General features: G+C 42.1%; 1 protein-coding gene across 1 annotated transcript; it reads right to left on the bottom strand.

The window, feature by feature from the left end:
* Positions 1-758: 758 nt before the first annotated feature.
* LOC131815568 (myosin-8) lies at positions 759-27,733 on the bottom strand. The gene is made up of 38 exons (XM_059147308.1): positions 27,512-27,733; positions 26,776-26,919; positions 26,533-26,689; positions 24,335-24,362; positions 24,124-24,238; positions 23,947-24,039; positions 23,755-23,818; positions 22,779-22,877; positions 22,584-22,687; positions 22,261-22,399; positions 20,963-21,081; positions 20,723-20,872; positions 19,444-19,614; positions 17,924-18,233; positions 17,746-17,813; positions 16,059-16,146; positions 15,859-15,976; positions 15,383-15,506; positions 15,150-15,286; positions 13,444-13,699; positions 10,784-11,026; positions 10,514-10,690; positions 10,288-10,433; positions 10,119-10,209; positions 9,641-10,030; positions 9,092-9,218; positions 8,609-8,727; positions 8,288-8,484; positions 7,035-7,218; positions 6,786-6,951; positions 6,564-6,688; positions 5,320-5,628; positions 4,433-4,636; positions 3,312-3,437; positions 3,051-3,221; positions 2,758-2,862; positions 2,089-2,184; positions 759-1,026 (listed from the first exon to the last, which is right to left on the bottom strand). The coding sequence occupies exons 1-38, from the start codon at positions 27,719-27,721 to the stop codon at positions 877-879; spliced, it is 5,820 nt and encodes a 1,939-aa protein (XP_059003291.1). The 5' UTR covers positions 27,722-27,733; the 3' UTR covers positions 759-876.

Here is a 27,733-nt window from a genome sequence, read left to right as displayed (position 1 = left end):
CCTGGTTCCTCTCTTATAACTCTATCTTGCTCATTCTCCTCCAGCCCCTGAGACATGTCAACTTGCCCCTACCTCAGGGCCTGTGCATTTTCTGTTTTTCCCTCAGCCTGCAAGTATTCTGACCTCACATACTCACTTGGCTTATTCTCTTGGTTCCTGCAGGTCTCTGCTCAAATGTCTTTTTTTTTTTTTTCTTTTAAGATTTTAATTAGAGAGATAGTGTGCCTGCATGTGCCTGAGTGGGACAGAGGGAGAGGGAGATGCAGACTCCTCACAGGGAGTCCAGCCCTGCTTCTTTATTTTCCACTAGCAATTATCATTTGACATATTACATGCTTTCTTATTCATTGGTTGCCTTTTTGCCCTCATAGAATTTAAGTTTCTTAGGGCAGGAACTCTCTTTGCTCACTGCTATACCCACAGATCATAGAATAGTGCCTGGCATGGAGTAGATGCTCAGTAACTACTTGTGGAGTGGATCAATGAAGAGGTCCTGTCTGGAGAAGGAGACTTAGGGAGTGTTTTCCTTAGTGATTTATAACAATCTAGAGAGATTTAATAAAATCAAGTCCAGTAAAAGATACTTATATGTGTGTTTGTGTGTGTGTTGCGGGCATGTGGTAGGGGTGGGAAAGGTGATGCTGGGTGGTGATGGAAGCACAAAATACTGAATGCTCTGTAAGACCATATATAGTATTAAAAAGTAGGCGATAACTGTATTTGAGAGTAAATAAGTTTGTAAATGAAAAAAATGAGTATGAGCTTGCTCCAGTTTTTATTTACTCAACATTAAGAGAAAAGTGAACATCATCAGTGGCCCAGAATAACACATTTTGTGCATTTCTTCAGCCTCTTGACAGCATCAGGCAGATGTGTTCACTCTGCACTGATTTTCGTGTGGACCTCCCGGCTCTTCACCCGCAGCTTGTTGACCTGGGACTCGGCAATGTCAGCCCGCTCCTCAGCCTCCTCCAGCTCGTGTTGGAGCTTGCGGAATTTAGCAAGATTAGTGTTGGATTGTTCCTCCTGAGAGGAAAGATAAAATTGTGAGAATTAGACTTAGTGATTCTCACTGCACTTGTCACCAAATAAGATTATTTCCTCAACTCAGATATGTCCTTCTTATGGTTTGTTTCGCATGTCTGACTTCAAATCTGAACAGAACTTGTCACTTCAGGTGTGTATTTTTTTCACTCTAAAGAATGAAAGAAGAAACACTTTTGAAGTGGAAGGACTGCCTTAGTGTGTCAAAGCCATGTGTACGTGAAATCTGTTTCTGCTGCATGGACTGGGTAGAAAGAAGGAAGAGAGCCATGTGCCCTGACAGAGTTTAGTAAGTAAATGCAAGGTCAAGTTTCAGCCTTGAGACAACCTCACCTAGCAATTTTTTTGTCCTATATTTTGACTCTGGCATACAGAGAAAGGGAAAAAGTGGGAAAAATGGGTCTGAGAAGATGCATGCATCTGTTGGTTTTACTTATTACCACTTGAGCTCCTCCCTTCCTTCTTCCCTCTCCTAACTTCCTGTCTACTTCCAACCTACCACATTGTGTCTGGAAGAATGGGGAACATCAGGAAAAGTGAGGCTGGAGAATCTTCCAGCATGTTCTTATCTGCTACAGTACATGTGGAGAGATGAGCCCCTGATGATACTGGTAGTGTCAGGAACGAATCAGCTGGGGTAAAGATTTATGTTTGGCTCTTAAGAACACTTGGTCTTGTACATTTCTAGAGGGAGAGGAGTATTTATCATGGACTATAGTTGTGATGATGTAGTCTTTGCCGCTATCAAGGTGGGTTATTTGGAACTTTGCTTTATTCCCCCAACTCTTAACAAAATGCCCAATAATAAAAATATCTCCTCTTAAGTCCTATTCTGTAATCAAGATTTGGGGGTAAGTTCATGTTTATAATATCATACAATATGAGTGGTATATTAATTGAATTTAAATTCAAAACAAAACAAAACAATAAAAAATATGTGTGGTATATTCTTATTTTGCTTGTTTTCTCATTGACACATTCTCTTAATATATTTCTACCCCAAAAGAAGTTTTCATCCTCCCTCAAGGGCTTAAAGGTACTCACAGCCTCCTCAGCTTGTCTCTTGTATGATTTCACCTTCGCTTGTAATTTATCTACCAAGTCCTGCAGCCTGAGAACATTCTTGCGGTCTTCCTCAGTCTGAGGGTGTGGAAAAACAGTCTGCATTCAGTACAATGGAATGAGTCTCTCTCAGGAGATAAAGTAAACCACTTTGGTATGATGGTAGGTGGACCTCGGGTAAACTTGGTCAACCTTGAGCCTTCCTCCGTAGTATTAACTAGCCATTCTTGCTGAATGTCCACACTGTGCAGGCACTGTGTTAGGGAATTCTGCACATGTTCTCTGATCCTCGCCTCCCTACTCTGAAGAGTACATGCTGTTACTCTCTTTTATAGGGAATGAAACTAAGGTTTAGAGTGTTCAGTAACCTACCCAAGTTCAAAAATTAAGAGGGGCCAAATTAGGATTAATACCCTGTTTATCTGGCTTTAAAACTTGTATTGTGTTCTCTGATACACAATTTTCTAAAGTCTTCCATGCCCCTCCTAACTTAGAAAAGGGTCTGAGACAAGCATTTTTATCATTTGCCCCTTATATTTATATACTGAGTTCAGGCGGATTTGTTTGTGAGCACCACATAAATAGTTAAACAGATTGTCAGTTTCCCTTTGGGCAGGAAGTCTGGATGTTCTAGAAAATGTTTCCCTTTACCTGGTAGGTGAGTTCCTTTACTCTTCTCTCGTGTTTCCGCAAACCTTTAACAGCCTCAGCATTACGTTTCTGCTCATTTTCAACCTCTCCTTCAAGCTCACGTACCTACAACCAAGAAAGATACGTATATAGCTAGTCTTAGGGGATATTAATTAGCTCACGACCTGCTGAAGATATTTTGGCTGAATGCCTTCAGCCTCAGGACAAAGCTGGGCTTTAATATATAGGGAGAGAGAAAAAGAGAGGGAGTGTCCTTTTCCCCTTCCCAGATTCAGAGAGATTGTGAGACCCACCCTGGCCTCCAGTTTCTGGATCTGCTTCTTCCCGCCCCTCAGGGCCAGCTGCTCAGCCTCATCCAGACGGTGCTGCAGGTCCTTCACCGTCTGCTCCATGTTCTTCTTCATGCGCTCCAGGTGGGCGCTGGTGTCCTGCTCCTTCTTCAGCTCCTCGGCCATCATGGCCGCCTATTTAGTAAATGCATCAAGACAATAAGGAAGCCTGGTAATGGCAGGTAACACACCTGTGTCAGTAAAACCAATGCTTAGCTTGCTCACATCAGTGATGGCCTTCTTGGCCTTCTCTTCTGCATTGCGTGATTCTTGAATGACTTCTTCCACTTCACTCTGGAGTTGTGAAACGTCATTTTCCAATTTCTTCTTGGTATTGATCAGGCTGGTGTTCTGTTAAAAGTAGTCAATGGAAAGTGATAAGATTTGTTTGCCAATGTGGGATTTTACAGATGTCTTACTTGTTGGCTTGTGCAGGGGACCTGACAGCAACAGTTTACTCAACTTTAAATTTTGTTCACTGCAAAATATTATTTGAAAGATTGGAACAGCCCCCTCCCACTACCCCAGTGTCTGTCTAATTTATGCATGAGGACTTTTGAGATTTAAGAATGCTTATATTAATTAATTGTTCTTTCAATTATATTTCAATCAGACATTACTAGTGTTATATCCTCAAAAGGTTGGAAATAGCAGAAAGTAATTGATTTTTTTTTTTTTTTTTTGTGAGTGCCTGGCATTGGGAGTTTTTCAGTTGAGAAAGGATCTATTCTCTGATAACTTTCATGGTTTGCTCCCCAGGGGAATACTGAATTAGTCTTAGGAAAACATTTTATTAAAATTTTAACCCAGTGCTTCTCAAAGGGAATCAGCACTGCCTCAGTGTGTATTTGGAAACATTTGGAGGTAGGTGTTTTTGCTTGTTAAAATGACCACCTGATGCTACTGCATTTAATGTCCAGGCAAATCAGCAATATCCTGCAGGACTCCCATACAATAAACACAACAGTGCTAAATGCAGAAGGACTCCTGACGAGAAACACTGTGTGGCATATTTTTGGATTCCGGAGGTAACAAATCATCTTTATTCAAGTTTATTCTAAGTCATGGTTTTCAGGATCTAAGAGTCAAAACTCTATAAAGATTTTTTTAAAATAAAACTCTCCTTTTAGATATTAGAAAATCTTAAAAAAAAAGAGACATGTAGGAACACACACCAAAAAATTGCCTATTGTCTCACCATTCCAAGATAACTGCAGTTAATATTTTAGAGCATACCCCCATCCTTTTTTATATACATATATTTATAAAAATGGAACATTTTTCTGCTATAATTCTGATCCATCACTCAGCATACATCAGCATTTGTCTGATGTGGAGATCTTAACCTGGGTGTGCAGGAGCTGGACGCGCTCACTGGCATCCAGGAGCTCCTGTTCTGCGATTTTCCTGCTCCTCTCTGTCTGCTCCAGAGTGGCCCGAAGCTCCTCGATCTCGGCCTGCAGCAGGTTGGTTCTGCGCTCCACCATGGCCAGCTGCTCCTTCAGGTCCTCCTGGCCCCGCAGGGCGTCATCTAGGTGCAGCTGGGTATCCTGTTAAGTTAAAAAAAAAAAAAAAAAAAAAAAAAAAAGCCTTAGACACTCTGAAGAGGATGAGAACATCCCAGGAGGTGAACTGGCAGAATGGTGCCAAGAGCAGGAAGTGACAGGCCTGTCATTTGAGTGTGAAAATGGTGATGTCACCAGCTTAGGTGAGTAAGAATGATCAGGAGACAGAGTCTCATTCTATTTATGCCATTAACTGGTTATTTTTTCATGTGTGAATAACTAATGTCTGTCACTTAGAGAGTATTTTCCATATGCTCTCCCTAGTACTTGACATCTGTTATCTTATTTGATTCTCACAGGAACCCTATGAAGAGGGTAGTTTCATTCTTAATTTGTAGAAACAGCAGAGAGGTTCTGAGAGGTTAAATCAATGGCTTAAAATCAGGCAACCAGTAAGTAACACAACCAAGGCTCAGGCTCAGGCTTATTGGTACCAAAGTCTTGTACTCTCTCCCATCTCAAAGCTTATCTCTGGGCTTCTGTTTGTTCTTTTATATAGCATTTCTGTAAAAATATATTCTGTGCATATTTAATTTAGCTATCTCCATACTGTGAGCTGTATAATTTGTTAAAAGAAAAAAAAAACTGGGTTTTTTAGCACAGAGATGTTTTGCTGAATGGAGGACAGGTCACTTCCCTGACTTAGCTGTTGATGTGGACCCGTTTACCTTCAGGATGCCTTGGGTGTTCCTGTAGTTCCTCAAACTCTCTGCAGCCACGCGGTTGGCATGGTTCAGCTGGATTTCCATCTCATTGAGGTCTCCCTCCATCTTCTTCTTGAGCCTGATGGCATCATTCCTGATCCTGATCTCCGCATCCAGGGTGCTCTGCATCGACTCCACAACCCTGATGTGGTTTCTCTTCAGCTGGTCAATTTCCTCATCCTTCTCAGCAATTTTCCTGTCGACCTCAGACTTGACTTGGTTCAACTCCAGCTGGATGCGCAGGATCTTTCCCTCTTCATGTTCAAGAGATGCCTTAGCAAAAATAGTGATCAATTAATAATGATCAATTATTATGATCAATTAATTATAATGATCAATTAATAATTAAAATAACTTAAATATTGGGAGTGTATTGCCTTGTGAGCTAAACTCTTATTAACATTAGTTTGTCTGGTTTTACAAAGTACAACGTAATAGTTCCAGGAACCTGCTAGGTAAATCATTTTTTTTGTTGTTGTTTATTCAGTCAGATTATATAGGGCAGCTCTGTAATAATGGTGCTTTGTAAAGTATTAAGTGCTGTGTAAGTATTACTCATGCGAGTACTAACAGAACTTACTTTTAAATTCATGTAGGAAAAATGAACCCTCAGTCTGTTTTATACATTAAGATGTTTGTAGAAATTCTCAATTCAAAAACATTTTTCTGATTACAGAATATATATATTCACTGTAGAACATGGGGCAATATATAAAAAAAGGGGGAAATTCCTATTGTGCGCCCTACCCAAAGATGACCATTTTAATATGGTACATATTTTTTAGTCTTTCTTTCTACTTATGCATATATTTTTACATGATGAAAATTATAGTGTATATCCACATGTGTCCTTGCTTTAAAATTATTGTCCACCATAAATAATTCCCCACATTAATTATATTTAGTGATTGGATACAATTGCATCATATGAATGTTCCATAGTTAGCTCCATCTTGTTCTGGGATTGGAAATCTTTGTGCTTAAAGATTTACTTCCATTTAAGAGAATTTTCCTGAGGTAGATTCTTAATAGAATTTATGGGTCAGAGTATTATATTTTTAAGGCTTTTGCTGACTATTGCCAAATCATCCTTCATAAAGGCTGTACAAGTTCATATTCTCCCAAGTGCTGTAATAATGGGTCCATCGCCCACTTCGAGTGTTTTCACCCATGTCTTTGATTTTCCCCCTTAGCAGAATAATATGTACCTCTGCTTCCTCTAAGGCAGCCTGAATGTCACATTTCTCTTGTTCCACTTGCTTCTTTATTTTCTCCAATTCATGGATTTGCTTCCCTCCTTCAGCAATCTGCTCAGTGAGGTCAGAAATCTCCTCTGTGGGTGAACAGACAGGGGAGGAGCAGTCAGACTCATGCAACATTGCAAGGGTCTTGCCAGGCTGTTGGAAGTACAGAAGTTCAAGAGCACTCACGCTGCAAGTTCTTGTTCTCTCGCTTTAGGGTTTCCACATGATCCAGGGATTCCTCGTAGGCATTCTTGACCTTGAACAGCTCAGTGCTGAGCGCTCGGGCTTCCTTCTGGGAGGCCTCAAGTTCAGCCTGAGTTTCCTCGTATTTCTGTTTCCACTCCGCCAGGACCTGAAAAGCACCAAATTGTCAGCTTCTGCAAGGAGTAAGGGAGACCAAGTAAACATCGATGAAGTTTAAGCAGGGCGGGCCACCTTGTCGAAGTTCCTCTGCTTCTTGTCCAGGGCGGCGCAGGCCGCGTTTGTTCTCTCCACGTCCAGCATGAGGTCCTCTACCTCGTTCTGGAGCCGCTGCTTCGTCTTTTCTAGAGAAGCACATTTTGCGTTCACGGCTTCTACGTGCTCCTCGGCTTCTTGCAGACGCTGGGCCAGCTTCTTCCTGAAACGTTAGCCAGGCAGTTAAGGAGAGTGGTCTGGAACCTGGGCAAGCGATAACATTATAGAAGCAGGCCTGCTTTTATAATGGCAGAGAACATATGGTTATCCAAGCTGTGGCAGCCAGAGCTGCTTTTTTGATCGGTCCTTCATGAAGAGGTCCGAAGTGGTGAGCCCCTGGGTTCAGCCCTTAGAAGCTGCTGCTGGTGCTCCATTGTACGTGTCTTTCCACAGAAGTAATTCAGGATTTTCAGGACTTGTGATTGAGTCTGGTCGCAGAAAATGATTATTCAGGACAATTTTATTGATTGATGTATATATCTCATCTCATTCCAAAAAGGATTTGAGGCTAACTATATATTTTACTGGGCAGAAATGTACTGAGCATACTCATTTGCTTTCTGATTTTCCATTTCATTTTATGTACTTTTTCCTTAGAGAAAAATAGATAGTTTCTGTTAATATGTATTTGAAGTTCTCACCAGAGAGAGAAATTGATGGATAAATCAGGACAGTTTAAGCAAGGCAAGTTTTCTTTTTTCCTTTTGAATTGCCCACATTCTTCATTCCCCATTGAGTGCTAACTCTACATCCTAGTGGTACAGAAAAGCCTTTCACCCAGAAGCCCAAGAAGATCTACTTGAGGGTCTTCTGTGGTCTATACACAGACTAAGGGTTTATTTTATTTAGACCAACCCTGGACATTATGTACAGTTTGGTAGCCTCCAGCATGGGTTTGAAGAGCTGTGTCTTCCTACTGCAATACTAAAGAAGGTGGGCTCTGGAATCAGGATATCTGGATTTAATCATGTGCCCTTGGGTTAGTGGGTAACCTCTCACAGCTTGTTTCCTAGTCTGTAACATAGGGGTAAAACATGATGTTGCTATTAAAACTAAATGAGGTAATGTGTATATATAGTACTTGACACATAGTATGCGCTCCATAAATTTAGCGTCTGCTATTACTGTTATGTTACCATCATCGACATCATCATCATCATGTTTCTGGGAGTTGCTGGGTTGTGCAGCTAGAAACCATGTCATTTTCCTCCCCCAGTGATCACAGCACGTACTTGGCCTCCTCCAACTCCTCCGTGCGCTGGATGGCGTCCGTCTCGTATTTGGTCCTCCACTGGGCCACCTCACTGTTGGCCTTGGACAGCGCCCTCTGCAGCTCGGCCTTGCCCTCCTGCTCCTCCTCGTACTGTTCCCGCAGCAGGTCACAGTCGTGGCGGGAGGACTGCAGGGCATGGGCCAGGGCGTTCTTGGCCTGTGGGAGGACTAGTTCAGTGACTTGAATGCATTTCTTCAGTGATACATAATTTGTATACCCACACTAGAACCTAACGGGATGTACTTCTATTTGCTCAGCCAAGATCGTTGGTAAAACTCACTTTAGTTTCTTCTTCCAGCTGACGTTTCAGCTCCTCTATCTGCTGCGTAGATGCTTGTTTGCTTCTTGAAAGCTGAGAGACTAAAGCATCTTTCTCATCTAATTGTCGGGAATATTCTCCTAAGAATAACAGACGTAAATGAATTGGTTAATGGCATAAAACTAAGCTACTAAGCTTAAGCGTTCATATATGTGTATACCTGTACATTTATATATGTATATACATCAAATATATATTTTATCTGCTTCTACATATGCATATAGAGCTGGTTATAACTGGAGGCAAAAAGCAGAAATGCCACAGAAGCGTCACAGGTAAACTATTCTGCCGGTTCTCGCTTTGTATTCTTTCTTACTTGCTCAGCACATTGCACCAGATTGTTTATTTCCCTCTAAGGTGGGAGGGAGTATTGCTGTTTCTCCAGAACCACTGGAATCACTTTTATCTAGTATATAGTTCCAGGGCCCAGGGGAAGGTCCGCACCTGCTTCAGTCTGCAGACGCGCTCTCTGAGCCGTCAGGTCGTTGATCAGCCGCTGCTGCTCCTCTTCCTTGGTCTTAAGTTCACTCACCTGGTCTTCTAGAGTGCGACACATCTTTTCAAGGTTCCCCTATGGGATGTGGCAGTGAAAGATGAGTCACTGAATGCAGTAAAAAAAAGTTAAAACTTGAGTAAAAATACTTTCAAGTATTTTTAGAGTGAATAAATTCAAGCATGAGTAGAAAGTTATGGTGCCAACTTGGATGGGACAAGCTAATATTTCAGCATGGTGAGGGTGGAATGTCCCTGAAGTAGCCCTTGTTGGAACCTGTTCATTTTTTCCAGCAGTACTGACACTTGCTTAAAGTGGATTTTGAAATCATCTTAACAGGTCATAAGGAAATGCTAACAGAAATGAAGTAGAATGGAATATATTAGAATAGGAAATGTTAGATTAGTGCTATAAACTGCCAGCAAACAATGTTTAGTGACAGAACAATGAGTATTCTGCCAGGTTATTAATTACTATTAGTTGGAGATGGTTTGGGGTACCTTGGCTTTGGAAATGGCCTCTGTGTTACTGGCGAGGTCATCGATCTCCATCTTCATCTCGCTCTTCTCCTTCTCCAGCTTCTGCTTGACCCTCTGCAGGTTGTCTATCTGCTCCCCGAGCTCGGCCACGCTGTCCGCGTGCTTCTTCCTCAGGGTGGCCGCCGTGGCTTCGTGCTGCAGGGTGGCCTCCTCCAGGTCCCTGCGCATTTTCTGGAACTCAGCCTCACGCTTCTTGTTCATCTCGACCTGGGCAGAAGTGGCCCCACCGGCTTCCTCCAGGCGCTCACTGATCTCCTCCAGTTCCCGGGAGAGGTCAGAGCGCTGCTTCTCTGCTTTGGCTCGGGAGGCCCGCTCTGCCTCGATTTCCTCCTCCAGCTCCTCGATGCGGGCCTGAGAGTGACACATCAACATTAACATAAACTCATCTCAGTCTCAGGGTTTTGGGGGTACAGAAAAAAGTGAAAGTGAGATGGTTTACCTGCAGCTCTTTGATCTTCTTCTGTAGCTGAACTTCTACTGCCTGCTCATCTTCAATTTTGCTTAGCAGATTGCTGATTTCAAATTCTTTCCTGTAGACAGAAGACCAAGACATATTACTACTCATGAATTGAAAGATATCACATGGAATTTTTTTCTGGAGTTCCTACTTTTTGAGTTTCTCATCAAGTTGCTGCTTGTCATTTTCTATATCCATTGTGGATTCTTGGGCCAATTTTAGGTCTCCCTCCAGTTTCCTCTTTGCTCTTTCTAGATCCATTCGAAGTTTCTTTTCTTGCTCTAGAGACCCTTCAAGCTAATGAGAAAGGAAAATATGTTAAACATTGAAAATGTTTTTTAAAAAATCCTTTATATGGATATAAAAAACACACTTACATCATCCACTTGCTGCTCTAGCTTGGCTTTAGCCTTGGTCAGGGTGTTGACTTTGTCCTCTTCTGCCTGCAGGTCATCCAGGGTCTGCTGGTGGGCCTCTTGGAGGGCTTTCTTCTCCTTGGTCAGCTTTGCGATGGTTTCGTCCAGACCTGCCATCTCTTCCGTGAGGTTTTTCACCTTAAAAAATTAAAAAAAGAAATGCTAGCTGTGCTAAAGCATGTTAATAGGGTGGTAGAACGTCTGCATGGTAGAACAGAATATGATGCATACCTTGTTCTCTGTGGCGTGCTTCTCCTTTTCAACCTTGGCCAGGGTCAGCTCAAGGTCGTCAATGTCTTTCTTGAGCTCTGAACACTCATCCTCCAGTTTCCTCTTCTTGGCCGTCAGCTCGGCGTTGATCTCCTCCTCATCCTCTGCTCTCTCAGTCACCTCCTTGATCTTGGCCTCCAGCTGGATTTTGTTTTTGATCAGTTGCTCACACCTTTCCTCTGCATCAGCCAAGGCATCAGCTTCCTGTGGAGAGATTCATTAAGGTCATTAGAGAGCTTGTTACGGTTTTGAACTTGTTCTTTGCACAAAATAGTAGTGTTTGCTGACTTGTCGTGCCTTTTTCGGTATGAATATATATTAAACTTAATTGAACATTATTACATGGCCTGGAGACATGGAGCTAATTAAAAGCAAGACTATATAGACTTAGAATCAAATTAATTTGAAAAATGACTGGATTGAAGTGTCTAGGAGAATGATAGGCCTTGGAAAGCCTGAGGTCTTGTCTCCGTATTGTCTCCATATGGATGAACATGGGCAAATTACTTTATTCCTTTATCTTTAGTTTTCTGATACGTAGTTGAGAGGGCGGGAATAAATGATCATTGGGAACATTTCAGGTGTGATATCAAAAGATTTTTTAAAAAGAATTTATTTATTTATTTGTCAGAGTGCACAAGCATGGGGAGTGGCAGGCAGAAGGAGAAGCAAGCTCCCCACTGAGCAGGGAGCCCGACGTGGGATTTGATCCCAGGACCCTGGGATCATGACTTGAGCCAAAGGCAGACGCTTAACTGACAAAGCCACCCAGGTGCCCACAAAGATTTTGACTTAGGTTGGTTAGATTTGGTTTTGCTCATTCCCTGTTCACCTCAAGAAACTAGTTGTTTGCCTGAATTTAAAAAGGAAAAGAAAAAGAACTTAAATAATTTTATGCCTGTGAATACATTTCCATGAATCGTTTGTTAATACACTCACAACCTTCATGATAATCCACAGTAGTGCTGTAAATGTCCACAGTTTTCATTTGTACTTTAAGGATCACCTGTTAGTCTCAACATGAAGTTTAGAATATACAAGAATGTGTAATTTTGAGGCATTACATAGCCCCGAACAGTTTTTATGAGAGACTGAGGAATTCAAATACAAATCAGCTCAGCCTTATTAGATTACTCTTGCCTGGTGAATTTCTTTGACTTCTCACTCAGTGTTTGTTTTGTTCATAGCTTATGTTTTTTAAATGCCTAAATGAATGACAATGGGAACTTCCCAGGGGTCCTTTGCTCTTATTTTTAATAGTGATGTATTTGGTAAGTGTTTATTCACTGACTGATGACAAGAGCTGTGAAGAGACGCAAGGCTGAAGCAGCTGTTGGTTGTGTGTTTTGGAAAAATGTAACCTTCATGTAAGTGAAGGTATCAGAAGGGAAGTTGAAAATAGCTTTAAGATTTTAGGGAAACTATCCTTTTCACAGGTTTTTTCATGGCAGAGGTGGCTTTTGGACCATGCAAATGGGAGGTTGTCCTTGGTCAGAGTACTGGTCCAGTCTGTCCCCCACCCTGATGACAACTTCTTCCTGAGCTAGTAAACAGAAGCTTTAAGAGCTTGGGATGTCTGTCAGAGGAGGGCTCACAGAGGGAACTTGGCTCTACCTTATACATTGGTGGCTCAGTTCATGTAACTGCAGGCAGATTTATTGAGCTAAATCTCAGGGGTTAGGGATGGAGAGAAGTAAGAATAAGGGGCACCTGCACCCCAGTGTTTGTAGCAACAATGTTCACAGTAGCCAAACAGGCAAGAGCTGAGATGTCCATTTGACAGATGAATGGATAAAGAAGATGTGGTTCATATATACAATGGTATATTACTCAGCCATTAGAAAGGATGACATCTTACCATTGACACTAATGTGGTTGGAACTGAAGGGTATTATGCTGAGTGAAATAAGTTAGTCAGAGAAAGACCGTTACCATATGGTTTCACTCATATGTGGAGTATAAAAAACAGCAAAGAGTATCATAGGCGAACGGAGGGAAAACTGAATGGGAAGAAATCAGAGAGGGAGACAAACCATGAGACACTCTTATGTATAAGAAAACAAACTGATGGTTGTTGGAGGGGAGAGGAGTGGAGGAATGGGGTAATGGGTGACAGGCCTTAAGGAGGGCACATAATGTGATGATGGGCTCTGGTGTAGTATGCAACTGATGAACCAGAAGTTTCTGCTTCTGAAACTAATGAGGTACTGTATGTTGGCTACTTGAATTTAAAAAAAGAATAATGGCCTTTCTTTAATTTCAGTACAGTTTCAGATTTGCATCTGGAGAATAGGACAATCCTCATAAGGCTGGGATGAAGCACGCCAGGCAAATGGGTAAGCTGTCTGACTGCAAGCTGGGTCCTTGCCTTTAAAAGGCTTCCTTCATGGCTGCTAGATTTGTTATATTATTGAATGGTCTTTAGTTCTCCCTTTCCCATTTGTAATTTGGAAGTCATTGTGCATATCTTCCTCATAGGTCTACTGAGAGGTAAGTGAAACACCTAAAAAAGTAACTTGAGATTTTTCTTTTCCAGGACAAGGCTGTTTGTAAATCTGAAGTAGGTATGCCTTCCAGAAATGCTGCGGTAACATGTTGCATTCAGAATACAGAATACTCACGGACTGAACCTGGAGCTGCAGGTCATTTTTCTCTTTTAAGAGAGTGACCATTTTTTCCTCCAGTTCCTTCCTTTTGGCCTCTGACTTGGCGAGCTCGTCTTTGGTTTTCTGAAACTCTTCCTTCATGGTGGCCATCTCCTTCTCGGTCTCTGCGCTCTTGAGGAGCGGCTTGATCCTGAAGAAGAGCTTCATCCAGGGCCAGTGCTTGACGTTCATGAAGGCGCGGATGTTGTACTGGATGCAGAAAAGGGCTTCTCTGAAATGATGTAAAAATATCAGCGTCGATCAAGTCATCGGGACCAGTGTTACTGTTGTTAGTTTTTATTTTACTCACAGGTTCCCCTTGTGGTGAACCCCCAGGTGTAAATGATACAGCAGATTTTGTGTATGTTCCATGCAGGCTTTATACAGACACAGACACATTCATCGTAGTGCCCAGTGTAATCAGTTTGCTGAAGTGTATGGCTCATATTGAACAGTTCTGTGTTCTCAAGACCCATACCACGCTAGCAAAGGAGCATACCGTAGAGCGGGAATACTTCGCACATATGAGAAACACATACCAGTTTAAGACCATTTGAGATATTGCAGTATTGGTGATTTGGGAGTGGATGTGGCATTTGTGAGTTGGTTGTGCTGCCAGGCTGTTGGCCTGCAGAGTGAGCTGTGAGATGACACCGGATGCTGAGATGCCCCGCCTGAGTAGTTTAGGATTTAGCACATCTTTCTTGAAGCCTTTCCTCTTATTTTGATTACCACTGAATTATCCACTCATAACTTTTGTTAGCTTTTTCAGATAATGTACTGGCTTTCCTCAGATTCTTTCAGATGCCTCATTCTTATTTGCTTAATTAGATTGTTAATATCTATGGGTGATTTAGCATGCATGGAGCACCCAAATTTGTTTTATCTAAGTACAATTTTTAAATAGTAATAAAAGATGTCCCTTTTGCAAACTGTAGCACTAGACTAGCAAGCTTTACTGTATACCTCTTCAAGCTTATTAAAATGAAAATTCACTTTCTGTATAGGTCCAAATTATAAGAACCATGACTCTGAGAAGGCAAATACCATGACACAAACCACAATGTAGATGCGTGGGAAGGACTTGGGAACACTTACAATACCAGTCCAAGTAAGCAGGGGAGGAGCAAAATGAACGCAAAGTTTTTGTGGTGGGGGTAGGAGGGGGCAGGGAGTGCATCAGTGCTGGACAGATAGAGCTGGATGAGGCTCACTGGAGAAGGGACAAAGGCAAGTTCTGGATTGGTAAATAAGTAAATTAGGACGAAGGGGAAGGGCTGGGGCAAACAGGAAAACAGGAGATCAGCAAATTACTCAGCCTGGCTGGAAGAGGCTGTGTGGTTGGGAATGACGGATGTCCTGGGGAATACAGAGGACCTTGACAGCCACGCAAGGCAACTGGATTTGTCATGGGGGACCAGGGGGCCACAGACTGAGATACGCATGTTGGAAACTGTGCTTATTACACGTTATTCTGGCAGCTCTGTGTGAGGTGGATAGACAGGGAGAAGCTGGAGGGAGTCCAAGTGTGAGGGCTCAAGAGAAGGCGGATATGTCTTAGCAGTATGTCCTAATCGTGTGAAAAGCATGTATTTGCCACAAAATAAAAGTTAATAAATGAGAAAGGCTGGGTGAAAGTCCCATAGGGACTTTCCAGTGCAGATAATCTGCACTGTTGTTACCTCCTTTGCAACATCTTCTGATACTCGACCCTCATTAGGAATCCCCTGCAGACGGCCTGAGTTCTTGTTATAATCTGGGCCAACTTTTCATCTCTCATTTCTTCCAGAAGACCCAGAAGTCCAGCTTTGAAGAAAACCTGGAAAAAACGAGAATCCCGAGTCTTCCCCATGGTACAGGAGACACAGAAATAGAAGAAGGGCATGGAGCAGGTAGGAATAAATGACAGATATACCTTGGTATGACCGAATTTATACTGGGTGTGGTCAATATCAATAGAGGCAAGAAGTTTCTCTGAAGCCTTCTTGCTGTCGATGAACTGTCCTTCTGGAATAGCACTTGCATTTAAAACTTTGTATCTGTTCAGTCAAACAAAGGAAAGGATGATTAGCGAGGTATGATTATATGGGGCAACCAAATGACCACAAAAATCTGAGAGAAAAAGTAAAAGAAAATCCAGCGGTCCTTCAGGTGCAGATAGTAACACAGTGTGATTTTTCTGTAGTTTAATGCATGCGTCCTTCCTGTTTATAAGAAATACCACCTCTTCGAACTCTCATCCTGTCCTACTGCCAGAAGACTATATTACCTGACTTCTTAATTTTATAGCATTTATTAAGCAGGGCACATGAAATACGATGAACAGAGGACAACAATTAAGATGATAGAATGTTCACAGCATTCAGTGAAATACAACAAAGAGACACTGGCCTTTGTTTAAAATCCCCATAAAGGATCCTGCTCGGGAACCCCTTCCTGCAGATGCGGATCCCTTCCAGCACCCCATTACACCGCAGCTGGTGCAGGACAAGTTCATGCTCCATGGCCCCTGAGAGGAAGAACACACATGCCTCATTTCATGGTCTAAAGCAAGCACCCTGGAGCTTGTTCGGGCATCAGATGGGTCTTACCTGGAGTCTTGGTTTCGTTGGGGATGATGCAGCGTACAAAGTGGGGGTGAGTGCTTCTCAGGTTGGTCATCAGCTTATTTAGGTTTTCCTAGAAAGCCAGACAGAAGAGACTTGATGAGAAAGTTTGCTTTCAGATTGCTTTTTTGTAATTATTCAGAGTGAACCTAGGCACTTCCTTAACTGTGAGGTATAAGCCTCTGAGGCTTCAACTGCTCTATGTTTTTAAGGTCTTCAGAGTTCTAGACTGCCAGTTAGTCACAAGGCCAAGTGTTGGGAAGAAATGCAGGTCTCCAGGGTATTCATTTATAACAGTTAGGATCTATTCTCTAAACAAACTGCAAATCCCATAGCCTTGATGCATAGGAATTGCTCTCGCCTGGGAATCAGAAGACAGAATCTGTGGTCTCATTCTGATGAGCTGCTTGACTGTAAAATCCCACTTGTCTTTCTGGACCTTAATCTGAAAAGAATTGAGATTACCTCTTAAATTCTCTTTCATCTCTCTCAGTGTTAGTAATTTTCACAGTTGTAGTTGACACTGGGAACCTAAGCTAGCCCTTGTCCCACCTTTGCTGTTCCTTCCTTGAGGTTATTATTCTCCATGGAACCTGTGACATCTTGTTTGTAATTTTTTTTTTTTTTTTTTGATGAGCCTAAAATCACGAGACTGTATAATCTTGCATGGGTGGATCTTGGGTGCCTGGAAATGATCCACAGCCTGAAGCATCTAGGGGATGTTATTTCAAAAATAAAGTAATTGCTTATGACTGATGATGTTGTCTTACTCAACTATAGAAAACTCACATGTAACTATTTCTCAATATTTCTTAGGTGTAGTCTTTGAGAAGGCACAGTTGCTTTTTTCTTCTTTCATATCTCAGTTAACTATTAGGAAACAAAGTAAGTACTGTGGGCTTCTCTTCTTGAAGACATGTGCAAGGATAAGTTTATGAAGCAAGAGCCTACTTGGTGAGATAAGGCAGATTGGTAGTGAAAAAGAAAAAGAACTGGCCAGTCTTCCTCTAGTGACAGGTTATAGTCTTCAGTTTTAAAAGGAATGAGATTTAACCATGCAGATTCTGACAAAGCAGCTGTGGTCCAGACATTTCACACATTTCCCTTCGGAAGAGTTAGTTGTTAAGCTATGTAACAAAATCACATTACTTGTAGTAAAATTATTTGTTATTTTAATCTTAAGAGATATTTTGTACCTTAATCATCCAAATAAATCATTAGTCTTGGTTTTAGAGGATTTTCTGCCATTATAAAAAATTAAATCCACGTCAGAGGACAAAGATGTATATTGAGGGAAGGATGTGCTAAAGAGCGTGTCTCTGGTTCATTGTCAAAGAACTCAGGAGCGTTCTTAAAGGGCAACATTAGTAGAATAAAGATAACAGCTTTCCTTGGGTACAGCTTTGAAGTTCAGCTATGCTTCTTTAAAAATCAGCCTGATTACATAATATGAAAGCTGCTAAGGCTGTTTCGGCATTACTGAACACATTAGATGATCGTAATAAAGAATAATGGGTAGAGCATCTGGCCCTGTAAGAGAAGTATTGCTTGGTTCTATCATGATAAGAGTGAGTATTTGAAGATTCCACTCTCTCCTGATTTATTCTGAACCCTGTAATTATGATAATTTATAGAAACCGAATAGAGTTTTTGGGTGAAATTGGTACTTTACCCTGAAAAGGGCTGACACTGTCTGGAATGAAGAACCCTTCTTCTTAGCACCTTTCTTTGCGCCACTATCTGAGGTAGAAAGAACAATCTGTCAATTAGAGCAGAATCCTAGAGGCTGGAATGTTATATTGACATTTGGTGGGAATGGGCTTGATTTAGTCTAAGGGCACAGAAAGTACCTGCTTCAGCACTTGCGTAGGTGGAAAAGAGACTGGCCAGAGTCTTCATTGCGGACTTCTGGTACAGCCCAACCACAGTGTCATTCAGAGGGTCCTTGTTCTTGTCAAGCCAGCCACCAATGTTGTAGTCCACAGTGCCGGCATAGTGGATCAGAGAGAAGTGGGCCTCGGCCTTGCCTTTAACAACCTTGGGCTTCTGGAAGTTGGCCGACTTGCCCAGATGCTGGTCATACAGCTTGTTCTTGAAGGAGGTGTCTGTGGCCTTGGGGAACATGCACTCCTCTTCCAGGATGGAGAAGATGCCCAGTGGCTGAATTTAGAAAGGTGGACATTAGTGTCAATGTCTCTTTCCCAAAAGATGCAGACGTGGTGGTTGTATCTGATTGAATTATCAGAACTGCCAGATAAATATATATATATATATATATAAAATGAACCAAGTCATAGCCCACAAAGAAATCCTTTCGTTATCATTGGAGTGGCTTTCCCACCATTCCTTGTCATATTCAATCCATAGCACACTTTCAGGTAAAAGAATAGCAGAATACAAACAGTCAGTATAGCATGTGCGGGCATTTTGTTAAAATATTCTGTGTTATCACACATTTTACCTATTTAATGAATTAATCCACTATCACTTTTATTTTGTTATGAAAGTGATTTACTGACTTAGAGTGATGTTTACTTTATATGCAGTAGTTCAATAATATAAATAATCCAAACCTTATTTAAGACATTTTCTGTATTTAATCCCCTTTGGGTCATAGAGGTTCTCGCTGAGTTACATGTGTACTAATTTTTATCTAGAAAAAAGGATTTATTTATGTTGCTGATGTCTTCGATTGCGATGGAGATAGATTCAGAGCTAGTGAGGTAGTTCTGCTGGTGGAGATGATCATCTCAATTGAGTTTTCAGAGCTGCTTTAAAACCAGGTTTGAGTTGCTGTTAGGACAAAACTGGTTAGAACAGAATGAAACTAAACACGCTAATTCTTCTTCTTCTTCTTTTTTAAAGATTTTATCTATTTATTTGTCAGAGAGAGAGAGAGAGAGCAAGCACACGGGCAGGCACAGGTAGAGGAAGAAACAGGCTTTCAGCTGAGCAAGGAGCCAGATGTGGGGCTTGATCCCAGGACCCTGGGATCATAACCTGAGCTGAAGGCAGATGCTTAACTGCTGAGCCACCCAGGTGTCTGCTACCACTCTGATCCTTGATACGCAGAAGTTGAGAAGAGGAAGTTAGTTCTAAACAAAAATTCTGTTTGTTCTGATATCCTTCTATGTAAGATCACCGTGATACTTTCTAGAATTGCTTCAGACACTTGGGAAAGTTATCCTTGCACTCTGTCTTTCCTTTAGAAGTCAAACAGAGCAAGGTGCTGGGGTGGCTCAGTCAGTTAAGTGTCCAACTCTTGATTTCAGCTCAGGTTTTGATATCAGGATTGTAAGTTCAAGCCCCGAGTTGGGCTGCCCATTGGCATGGAGCCTACTTAACAAAACATGAAGAAAGTCAAACAGACCTTCTCGATGAGCTCGATGCAGGCAGCCAGGTCCATCCCGAAGTCGATGAAGGTCCACTCTATGCCCTCCTTCTTGTACTCCTCCTGCTCCAGCACGAACATGTGGTGGTTGAAGAACTGTTGCAGCTTCTCGTTGGTGAAGTTGATGCACAGCTGCTCCAGGCTGTTGAACTAAATAAAACAAAATTTTCAACATTAAGTGGTTATTTTTAGCAATAAAATTCTGAAAAATTCTTTTATTGAAAAACTGAAAAATTCTTTTAGTGAAAAAATATGGAATCCAGTAAAGAAATAAAATTAAACTAATTGTTGGTCTTTCAGAGGTCCCAAGGGAAAAAAATGATAATTTTTTTGACATGAGCCTTTATTGTGAATTCTGGGCATTATTTAAAGGCACAGGTGTCAATTATACAGCAAGACTTCTGGTAGAATCGACCTCTTTAGAGCTGTAAGCTTGCATAGCAAAAGCATACCTTGAAAGTACAACCATGGTCCCATGAGATATGGTTTGGTTTTTAAGGGTGAAGGCAATTTATTGGAAAGACTTCTTTTACCATCCCACTCTCCAATTCAGGATAAAGTTCTCATTTTCACTCTTGTCTGTCACAGAATAAGGAAAGCTTATGCTGCAACCTTTTAGTGGATGTACAAAGTGGAATAATAGGCGAGTTTTTCTCCTCTCCATCTCAAACATCTAGATGCTGTTCTTCTTGCCGGGTCTGTCAAAGTAGGGACCTGATGACCTGAAGGAATCTTTGTACTAATTTACACCTGCCTTTTACCCATGCTACAGCAGATGCCCTGGAGGTGAAATAGTGCATGTCCCATGAGCCTGGGACAGGAGAGACTATGACCAGTGTGCTTCCTCCTCCACTGGAGATGCCCTGTCTACATGTCTGGGCTCTTGTCCTGGCTTTGCCTTAAAGGGCTGTGGGATCTGTAGCAAGGGTTTTCATTTCCCTGTGGCTCTTGTTTTTCCACATGTAATTAGTAGTAATATTCATTATCCTTTCATGGGTTGTTTGGAAGATTAAATGAGGCATCATTAAATGAGCATATTAAAGTGCTTAGTGGAGTCCAGAAATACCCTCACTCCTCCACAAATGCCAGTGATGGTTGTCATTACGTTTCCGTTACTGCCTAGTTGTGTGGGAGGTCACTGCTGTCCTGGGTGCTGATGGAGGAAGCAGTGTGGACACCATAAATATACAGGAATGCCTAGTGTATCAGAGCTCATGGTATTTTTCTCTCACTTTTTGTTAATATGAAGACAACTCACATCAAAGATCTCAAAGCCGGCGATGTCCAAGACCCCAATGAAGTACTGCCTGGGCTGCTTGGTGTCCAGCTGCTGGTTGATGCGGGTGACCATCCACAGGAACATTTTCTCGTAGACAGCCTTGGCCAGAGCGCCCACGGCGTTGTACACCTTTGTGGACAGGGTAGTGATTGTTGGTGCTACTGAAGACATGTTGTGAAGGCCTGGGACAGGTATCATTCACTGAGGTCACACACTCACCTGCTGCACAGTCTGGCCTTTGGTGACGTACTCATTGCCGACCTTGACCCTGGGGTAGCAGAGGGCTTTGAGCAGGTCAGCAGAGTTCAGGCTCTGGAGATAGGCTGCCTTGTCAGCCACTGCAGAGACAAAATTCAAGAAACATTTAGTGGTGGATATCCCCTTTAACCCAATTTTCTATGTTTCTCCAACCCATTTTCTTTATTATTTAAATAAAAAGTTTTGAGTAATTCTGTAGAAGGTCAGATGAGGTTCCCTGTACATCAGAGCACATGCTTGCTAGTAAATAGTCAGGTACATTGGTCTTTGGGGATTTATTGCAAGCAGCTTTTGAGAAATTCATCAACAGTTAACATATGTCCAGTGTATATGGCAACACTTTATGTAAGGCAAGAGCCATAGGACCTGCTCTTAAGGCAGGCACATTAGGTGTGGTAGGAGGCAAGAGATAAATACATCTTAATATTTGCTGTTAAGGAGAGATAAAAGTGACAATATTTGGGTCCTGATTCCAGTTTTGTTCCTCCCAGTTTAAATCTACTTTTTCAGTTTCATTATCTGAAGATGTGGATATTAAATTTCACTATGCGCCCCCTTCAGAGTCTCTTTCTGAAATTCTGCCAAGGACTGTAACATAAATGCCACAGGTCCAATACCACAGAAACTGCTGACAAGTTTAGAGGAGGGAGAGATTATATCAAGCTGGGGGAGGAGGGTTTCAGAAAGGCTTCAAAGAGCAGGTAACTTTAGTTTCCTTGGTAGGTCCTTTATGTTCCACACATGGAACAGAGGATTTTTCTTTCTCAGTTCTTTGTTTATCTGACGGCCTAGAGTGCCTGCGGGTTTATATATAGACAGCACAGAGGTGCACAGATGTCTAGGGATGTCCTTTGTCCCCTGCTCTGTCAGGCAGATCCTGTCTGCCCAGGCACTAGTGGGCCAGCCAGTGCTGAAGTAGGCTAATATGCCAACTTGTCTCACGTATGCGGCCACCGTTGCCTTAGCAGAGCAGGAGCACTGTGTTCTCTCTTCCTTTCTCTCATGATCTGGCCCCAGCTGTGCTTTTTAGATATGTCTTTCTAAGCACCTGTTAGGGTTCATTTTAACTTATTTGGGCTACTTAGAAATGATAAAGCTAGGACACACGAGAGAGGAAAGATGGGGAGGAAAGTGTGTGGTGTGTGTAAATATGTACATGCCCTCCAGAATTTTAGCTGTGACAGAGATGTGAGTTTAGAATAGACTTTTTTTCCTGCCATAATCTTTAATTCAGACCCAGAAGAAGGTTCATCTGGGACCTTCGGTGCCATCCGGCTCGGCCTGCTCCTCACGCTGCTTCTGCTTGAACTTCATGTTCCCATAATGCATCACGGCACCCGTGAGCTTGTAGATGGAGACTTTCTCTTCAGGAGTGAAGCCCAGGATGTCAATGGCACTCTGCCAGGAAAAGTGACAGGATAAATGTTAGGACAGAAGACACTGAGAATTTATACAGTATTGTAGAATAACCATACCTACAGTGGGCTATTTTTGCACTTAATGAAATTTTTTTCAGAGAGAGAGAGTGAGAGAGAGAGAGAGAGTGTGTGTGTGTGTGTGTGTGTGTGTGTGTGAGACTTACATCTGTGGCCATCAGCTCTTCTTGGTCATCAATGCTGGGGACTGTGATCTCCCCTTGACTGATGAAGGCATAGTCATATGGGTTGGTGGTGATCAGGAGCATTTCTGGGTACATACGGTTGAGGGTATACATTTTACATTAGAAATTTTTAATAGAACTAATAATGTTTATCTGTGAATTTAAGTTCTTCCTTACCAATCAGATCTGGCTTCTTATTGGAAGTGATCTGATAAAAAATATGATAGCTTCTTTCTGCCTTCAGCTGGAAAGTAACCCTAGACTTTTCTAGAAGATCTGGAAATAGAAATATATATTAAATTAGAAAAAAAATCAATACAACTTAAATATATATTTTTTAAAGGGGGGAGAAGGAGAGAGGGAGGGAAGGGAGAGAGGGAGGGGGAGGGGCAGAGGGAGAAGGGAGTGAGAGAATCTTAAGTAGGCTCCTCACTCAGTGCAGAGCCTGGTGCAGGGCTTCTTGATCTTACTACGACCCTGAGATCATGACATGAGCCAAAATCAAGAGTTAGATGCTCAACTGACTGAGAGACCCCCGTGCCCCAGTGCTGCTGAAATACCAAATGAACCTCAGTGTCTTTGCTAAAACTGGGGGAATTATGTTAGACTTTGTTGACATTTCTGCCTGATGATTGATCCTCTTGGTGCTGCATATAAGAATTCCAAATACATATGGCAACTGTGCAAGTTTCTCACCATGTAAGAGTAGAGACAGAAACCTGTCTGCTCCAGTAAAAATAAATTTTTAATATGGGCGACCTGTGACCTCTGGATTATAATTGATCTGTAATATTTCCTCCTTCCTCATGTCACCTGAGACTTTGTGGTGAGCAATTACTTAGAAGTATCTGCCAAAGCTCAGATGAAGAGAAGTACTATAAGCCTATAGGTGACTTGCAGGAATCCAGATGTAGCCCTAGTGTTTGTCCTGGAAAGAATATCAGAGTTCCTTCTGTGGCAGGAATTTCAGAATGTGCTCCAGAACTATCAGTCTGCACTGAGGTTGACAGAGCACACAGCGGGTTTATGGATAAGTCTGGTATTAGCTCATGGGCAACACTGGCAACAGGCTTGGCACATGCCAAGTGTTCTGAATATCCTGCACATGAAATCACTCATTTCTTTTTGGATTTTTAGTCGTCCTGTTACTCACATGTTTCAATATCTGCAGAAGCCAGCTTCCCTGTAGTACCAAAGTGGATTCGAATGAATTTACCCTTGAAAAGAGAAAGATTCGTATAGAAAAGTTGAAACACACAGAAGGATACAATTGAAATGATAATCCGGATATGTATTCTCTGGCATGGAAGGGCCGAGAAGATCCCTCTGTGACCAGGAGACTTACAAAGCGAGAGGAGTTGTCATTCCTCACGGTCTTGGCATTGCCAAAGGCCTCCAGTAGGGGGTTGGCACTGATGATTTGATCTTCAAGGGTCCCCTGCAAAGGCAAGAGCAGTCCTTACTTCTGGGGCTCCAGACTTTCCAAGAGCCCTGAGAGTCTAGAGTCTGGCCGCAGACCCACCTGCATTTTGCCAGAGGTAGGTTCCTCCTTCTTCTTCTCCCCAGTGACTGCAATTGTTGCAAAGTACTGGATGACACGCTTGGTGTTCACAGTCTTCCCTGCACCAGATTCTCCGCTGTCAAACAGAGACCAGAGAAGAGATCAGAAATATTACAGCTCACATTGTCTATATCTAAGACAATCAAAACCAGAGAAGGGAAGAATCACGTACGTGATCAGGATGGACTGGTTCTCACGATCTGTGAAAGAGAAATCCAGACCATCAGTTAAAAAAGAAAAAAAAAACATTCAATATAAAGATTAATGAGTCAGTTTAGATCAAACACAGCTTGTTCTTTTAACATTTTGAAGATGTCACCTATGATTTTGGTTTTATGGTTAGTCCCCAAAGAGCCCTTGGTTCTTGGAGTAAAATTTGTGACAATGACAGACAGGCTATCATCGGTTTCCTTTTGTATCTTATTAATTTTTAAAGACTTCGTGATGATCAATTTCAAACAGATACTAAGTAGAGACAGTAACATAGGGAGCACCCCATGTTCCTATCATACAGCTATGACAATTATTACCATTTGGCCAATTTTATATCCTCTATACTCCCATTCCATTGTCTCTGGATTATTTTAAAGAAAATCTCAGGCATCCTATAATTTCCTCTATCAGTACTTCAGTAAGAATTATAGAATTTTGAACTCATGAGGGATCTTAGAAATTACCAATGCCAACTCTTTTATTTAACAAACAGATAAAGAAGAGGAGACCTACAGAGGAATCAGTGACTTTTTGAATAATAATTATGTAGCTCACTAAGGTCAAAGATATTCAGGTCTTTTGACTTCAACTTTATATATTTTTCTGCTACTTGCCCTCCTCCCAGCTCTTAACATGACTAATTTGAGTGCTGGTAACACTAAATAGGGAAGGGGTCTGGAATTGTAAATGTGTTCATTTAGTCTTACGTTCCTTTTAATTTCATGTACATTCCTAAATCACAAAAACAGACATTTTTACTAGTTATATGACTGATGTTTTGGATTTATACCAATTATCTGATATGTTACATCTCTAATTCTGTTTGAATGAATTCTCAAACCTAAAAATCTGTCATTGAAATAGATACAAATCTGGATGTTATTTCGATGTGGATGTAGACTTCAGAGAATTTATTCAGGGCAGTAAATGGAGACCTTAGAACAAACTCAAGTGGATTTTTTCCAATAGCAGAAAAATTATGAAAGATCCTATCATATCTCACGGGAGCACTGATAAGAAAACAAAATTCTAGTCTCTTTTGGCAAAGCTAAAATAAGATGAACCAGGTCAGAGGCCACAGTTTAGCATGGTTTTATATGCAGATCACATTTGCAAGCCGTAAGTGATCTTGAACTTGGAGCAGTCCCAACGTTGGGGAGTGGAGACCTTGGTGTAGGGGTGGTGGTGTACAGAGCCGAGTGAGTGCAGCTGCTGAGTATTACAGCCTCTGAAACGAGCCAGCCCATGGATCATTTCTGGAAGGTAGCTAGCTTCTGCTGACAACGAAAGAACAGTTTCCTGGCATGAAATCCTTATGGAATTGCTGGCCAATTTATAATGGAAGATTCCTATTTTATTCCTTTCTCTTCTCTCTTCTCCTTTAACACACAGCTTAAAAACAAGTACAGCAAAACAAACCAAACCCAGAAAAGAACCAAACCCTCTCAGTTTCCAAAACCCTATGGAACAACAGGAAATTCCGGAATTTGGAGTATTTCCAAAGGCAGTACATTTGGTATGTGAAGATAAAAGGTTTTGATGCTATACTTGGGCCTGTAATGTCTATCAGATCTGTTTGTTTATGCTTTGAAAAGACAGGAATAACAGATTTTGAAACAATTTCAAAAATATTTTCAGAGGAAGAGGTATTTTTGTTTTCTTCTGTTGTAATAGGAAAATGCTTCAGAATCATTGAGAGGAAAGTGGTAGCTCTTTCTACGCCAAAGGCTCACACTATTTGCTGTGTCGTTTAACCATGGAGGTAAGAATTCACAAAACTTTCCAGCTGTAGCTGGTAACCATTTTCATTGATTGCTGTGGATGTGCCTATTTTAAAATAATGGGTTTGAACTTTTCTCCTGTTGAAATCAGAAATTAAAACCTATGGGAGAGTGGCAGATGCGTTTACAGAGGTCTGCTGATTGTTTCTGCCTGGCTCCCCCTTACTGGATTGGTTAGCTGGGCAGGTCAGTGAGCTCGGCCAGTGCCCTTTCCTCTCTGAAATGTGGATGACACTATATCTCTGGGAGTTCCGTGAACATGGTGAAGCCCCGTGTGGCTGCGATGTATTATTATAATCAAGGGCTAGACAGAGTCTGTTTGTTAAAGGTTCTCTTTCCAGGTATCTGGACATAAATAGCTGCGTCACCCACTCACCGGTCAGCATGAACTGGTAGGCATTGTCGGAGATGGAGAAGATGTGGGGCGGGGCCTCCTGGCGCTTCTTGCCTCTGTAGGCGGCCACCACCTCAGGGTTGTACACCGGCAGCCACTTGTAAGGGTTCACGGTGACACAGAAGAGGCCCGAGTAGGTCTGAGAAAACCAGAAAATGTGACTTGTGGATCTTGTCTTTACCCAGAGAGATAGACAGAATAGAGATATGCTGAAGGGACACTCACGTAGATCATCCAGGCTGCGTAACGCTCTTTGAGGTTGTACAGCACTCCAGGCTCGTGCAGGTGGGTCATCATGGCCATGTCCTCGATCTTGTCGTATTTCGGAGGGTTCATGGGGAAGACTTGGTCCTCCCTGACGGTTAGAGTCTGGCAAGTAAAGTGAAAGACCACTTTGTATTAATGGTGTGACAGAGTTGGTTTGTCTGTTTGCTTTGCTTATAAAACTGTAATTACTGACATATTTCATTTATTTAGTATTCGTTAAATAAAGGGATGAAAGTATATTTGTTAGAGAGTCTGATGCAAAGAAAATCTGTCTCCTATGATGAACTAGGATACTACATTTTTTAAAAGATGGTTTTTCTTCCCCCATCCAATCTGGGGGGAAGGAATGGGGAAACTAATACATTATTTAGCTCAGTGAATAACAGTACTTCGCCAACAGAAGCCAACTTCTGTTTCTAAACCCCCAAACTTGGGGTTTAGAGTGGGAAGTGGGGAGTTCAGGGATATGGTGGCGGCTGACTCCAGTGTGTCAAAGTCCTGTGGATAGGTGGAAAGGGGGGACCCGAGGTGACAGCTGGGACCCTTCTTCACCATCTAAATCAGGCATCCATAACAGACAAGGAGGGTGTCTGTGGTGGCAGGAGGCTGAGGTTCCCAGCAAGGAGAGCTTCGCCGTGAATGAGGAGACGCAGGAAGACAGTTGGGAGTGTTTTCTCCTGGTGTGTTTACTTACTGCCCCACCTTCTGTCTTCACAGTTACTTTCCCTCCTTCCTTGCTCTGTATGGTGCTCTTCACGTAGGAGGCCTTGGGCTCTGCGACAAACACCGATGTTTTAGCATCGAAGGGTTTGTTTTGGGCCTCGATGCGCTCCTTTTCCGATTTTCGGAGGAAGGGAGCAGCTTCGCCAAAAACCGCCATCTCAGCATCCGAGCTCGCGCTCATGGCTGTGGTTTA

Source organism: Mustela lutreola, chromosome 15 (genome assembly GCF_030435805.1).
Source record: "Mustela lutreola isolate mMusLut2 chromosome 15, mMusLut2.pri, whole genome shotgun sequence".
NCBI lineage: Eukaryota > Metazoa > Chordata > Mammalia > Carnivora > Mustelidae > Mustela > Mustela lutreola.
This window is presented reverse-complemented; position numbering and strand designations above follow the sequence as displayed.

What these genes read in the sequence shown, in the direction of transcription:
- LOC131815568 (XM_059147308.1), bottom strand. Translation starts at nt 27,721, where the DNA reads ATGAGCGCGAGCTCGGATGCTGAGATGGCGGTTTTTGGCGAAGCTGCT. An exon ending in AGAAGATCAAAGAGCTGCAG is followed by an intron (nt 10,031 to 10,118) that starts GTAAACCATCTC and finishes TGTCACTCTCAG; the next exon opens with GCCCGCATCGAGGAGCTGGA. An exon ending in CCAAGAAGGCCATCACTGAT is followed by an intron (nt 3,222 to 3,311) that starts GTGAGCAAGCTA and finishes TTTACTAAATAG; the next exon opens with GCGGCCATGATGGCCGAGGA.